This window comes from Trachymyrmex septentrionalis, unplaced genomic scaffold, assembly GCF_001594115.1.
Source record: "Trachymyrmex septentrionalis isolate Tsep2-gDNA-1 unplaced genomic scaffold, Tsep1.0 scaffold22, whole genome shotgun sequence".
Lineage (NCBI taxonomy): Eukaryota > Metazoa > Arthropoda > Insecta > Hymenoptera > Formicidae > Trachymyrmex > Trachymyrmex septentrionalis.
The window spans coordinates 1,891,638-1,895,116 of record NW_017305375.1 but is presented as its reverse complement, the minus strand read 5'-3'; the positions used below and the strand labels follow the sequence as shown (position 1 = coordinate 1,895,116).

Genomic DNA, 3,479 nt, shown 5'->3' with positions numbered 1-3,479 from the left:
ATATATAATATACATATTATATATAACTTTGTAATAAAGTCTTTAATTGATTATTTGCTATGTAAAAATTGTGTAAAAGGTGTAATATCAATATATGAGGATTGTTATGTAAATTCCTAAAAAAATTATTTCTATAATAGCATATAAATGCATATTTGGATGTCAAAAAGCAAATAAAAATAAATATTATAGTAACAATTACTTTATTACAAAAGACAAGTTTACGTATTGTAAGAATATCCTATGCATGCAGATTGTATCAGCTTAGTTATGAAAGACTCAAAATAAAATTTTTAAACAATTATAGTTTTAAAAAGATCAATCAGAGACTAAAATGTAATTAATTTAAGGCTTTGGACTCATCGTATCCTGGCACATTCATGACATAGTTATGACGGTGAAGAGCATTGTAATAATGATTGTTATGTTGATGCAATGTTTTTTGTATTCATATGCGGGTGATAATTTGAGGGATCAAAGCGAGGCCTTGTCATTCGCGCTTTACGACAGCAATTGGTGCGATTTTTCGCCTAATGATATAAGAGACTTAGCGTTTATTATGATAAAAACGAATATACCCATTCGTCTAACTGCCGGAAAATTTTTCTACGTTACACGTGCTACTTTTACGGACATTTTAAAAACTGCAGTATCTTACTTATCCGCTTTACGTGTTATGATTGACAAACGAGAAACAAATAGTTACTAATAAAGATTTTTCTTTATTACATATTATATTATGTCACATATTATTTAAGAGAAGCATTTGTAGCGATGTAAAATTTTTAGTCCAATATTAATATATAATATAATATTAACATATAATTTTAATTTACATTATATAAAAATTTAACGTTCTTAGAAGAATATTACAAGCAAACCATTCAAAAATTCCTTATTTTGAATTTTCTTCGTAAATGTGACTACATCTTACGATAAAATTTTGTAAATAGATAAATTTAATTGTAAAAATTATCTAACAAATATATATCTGTCTAAAATTAATTTTTATATTTGTTTTGACAAAGAAATTTTTTTTAAGTATATGTATATACTTAATAAAATTATTAATATATAAAATTACTTACTTGTAGCGTATATCATTCTTTAACCAGTTTTCGTAATGTGAATATATCGAACAAAATTTACAAAACAATTTACTCATCCGTACTATATATATATTTTTACGTTTAAAAGAACTAAATCTACAATATTTACAGTTGAAATGATATAAATATTGTCTAGACGAAATAAAATGTAATACAGACTAAACTAGAACGTAGTATAAGTGTAGTATAAGCGGGAGATGAAGTTCTTCTCTTGACAGTTCATGCACGATAGCATGAAACGATCGTTAAACAACTAACGAAATATATTCTCACAAATTCTTATTGCAATAGCTATGCGTATAACAACATAATTCTCTATATTCTATGATAATGTGTTAAGAGCATAGTGACAGGCTGATATAAGTTTTCAAGATGAATAAAAAATAACTCGAAACACAGACAGACGTTATATCCGACACATCATTGGTTATTGGTTAGCAGTTACAGTTATTACCTTAACCCATGGCAAGTGAACGATGGAAAGACGATGTCGCATACGCGATAACCCCTTTTAAATTGGTTGCGTGGTCCATTGGTATCTGGCCACTTCAAGTTCATAATGCTTATTCGTTGATACGATATGTCTTTGGCATCTTTTCCGCGGTATGCACTTTCTGAGTTTAACCTCGATGATCAATAACATACGATTCTTTGAGGACAATGTAAATTATTATTTATTTGGTATTTTATTATATGAAGACGTGTCAATAGGTCCTCATGATTGTCATACCTTGTTTCGAGATTTATTTGGGCTGCACTGACGCGGAGACAAGCATAGATTGTCTCATGTTAATCTTTTGCGGAATACTTGGTGTGTTAAAGATAATATGGTTTCGCATTTACGCAAGAAATTTGGCTAACAATTATAGATCTGCCATGAAGGATTATTTGACAATTGAAAACACAAAAGAACGTGCCATCATGAGGAAACATGCTTTTATGGGAAGGACTCTGTGTTGTTTAATTTTGGGCTTTGCTTATTTTAGTTCTATAATGTATGGACTAATCGCTATTCTGGATGAATATAAGCATGTCAATATAACGAACGAAGATACTGTGCTAGAGTATCCAGTACCATCGAAATGCTTTATGAGTTTCTTAAATGCTCCAGTAAGCATGCATAAAATCTTCTGCCTCGTCGATGTTGTTGCATTAATACTAGCGAGTACTACTAATCATGGTATTATCAGCACATTATTTAACATCTTTTTATCTTTTCGTTCTATTTAATCTTTAAAGATTAGCAATATTTATTTATTTTAAAACACACGTATACATATTACATACATATAAGTACATTCTATGAATAAGTAATTTTTATTATGTTTATTAATGCAAATACTTTTATTGTCTACTAATTTAGATAATATTGTTAAAGCATGGAGAAGTTTTGCTTTATTTATATTAAAAAAGTATTAATATTGTTCTGCATATTTATTAGTGTATTACTATAGGCTATATTATTTTCTTTAATGATTGAAAGGTAACGACGCTTTGTTTCTGAACATTACGTTGCACGTTTGTGGCCAAGTGAAAATTCTGAGAGCTAATTTTCTTAATTTTGATATCAGAGGCCCGCATATCTATAATCGTTTTAACGTATTGATTGAAAGACACAAATACTTAATAAAACTAGCCAGAGAACTTGCCGAAATGATTAGTTTTGTTTTATTGATAGAATTATTTCTTATCAGTATTCTTTTATGCATAATGGGTGTGTGAATGATATACTACTTATAATTATTTTGCAAATCGTATTATGATATAAAAATCTATATTAAAGAAACAAATATTTTTTCAGGATTTCAACTTATTTTACAACTAAGTGAAAACAACGTTGTTTTAATTACGAAAAATATAATGGTACAAAGTACCTTTCTAACACAATTAACTTTATACGGTGTTATTGGGAATTATTTAAGATCCGAAATGGAAGAAATAGGACTTTCTGTTTATCGGAGCACTTGGTACAATTTTCCTGCGAAGCTAACGAGACATATGATATTCATTCTTATGTGTGCAGATTCCCCCGTCGCTTTGCAAGCTGGAAATTTTATCGTGGTAAATTTGGCAACTTACGTAAGCATCCTAAAAACATCTCTTTCGTATTTATCTGTACTTCGTGTAATGGTAAAGGTGTGAAATATAAGTACTACAAATGTACTATAAATAAAGAAATTAATTTTATAAATTATAAATATATAAGTTAGACGAATGATAATTTGAATACATAAAAGGAAAAATGTATTGAAACGTTATTTTAATAAAATTGTTGGTTGTAACTATAAGTCATTACTACAGTCATCTGTGTCTAATCTATTTTATATATGATTAACAATGTATATACACTTAAACAATGTTATATATATA

The 3,479-nt window shown here is 28.2% G+C and overlaps 2 protein-coding genes across 2 annotated transcripts in view; both read left to right on the top strand.

Moving 5' to 3' along the window:
- Positions 1-709, top strand: part of LOC108748222 (odorant receptor 9a-like) — a 1,882-nt gene extending 1,173 nt beyond the window's left edge. Inside the window, exon 2 of the mRNA XM_018486255.1 lies at positions 351-709. Within this exon, the coding sequence (XP_018341757.1) occupies positions 351-709 (359 nt within the window). The remainder of the gene's footprint in view (positions 1-350) is intronic.
- A 1,276-nt stretch (positions 710-1,985) lies between these two features.
- On the top strand, positions 1,986-3,251 carry LOC108748221 (odorant receptor 13a-like). The gene is made up of 3 exons (XM_018486254.1): positions 1,986-2,289; positions 2,593-2,823; positions 2,911-3,251. The coding sequence occupies exons 1-3, from the start codon at positions 1,986-1,988 to the stop codon at positions 3,249-3,251; spliced, it is 876 nt and encodes a 291-aa protein (XP_018341756.1).
- The last annotated feature ends 228 nt before the right edge of the window (positions 3,252-3,479 follow it).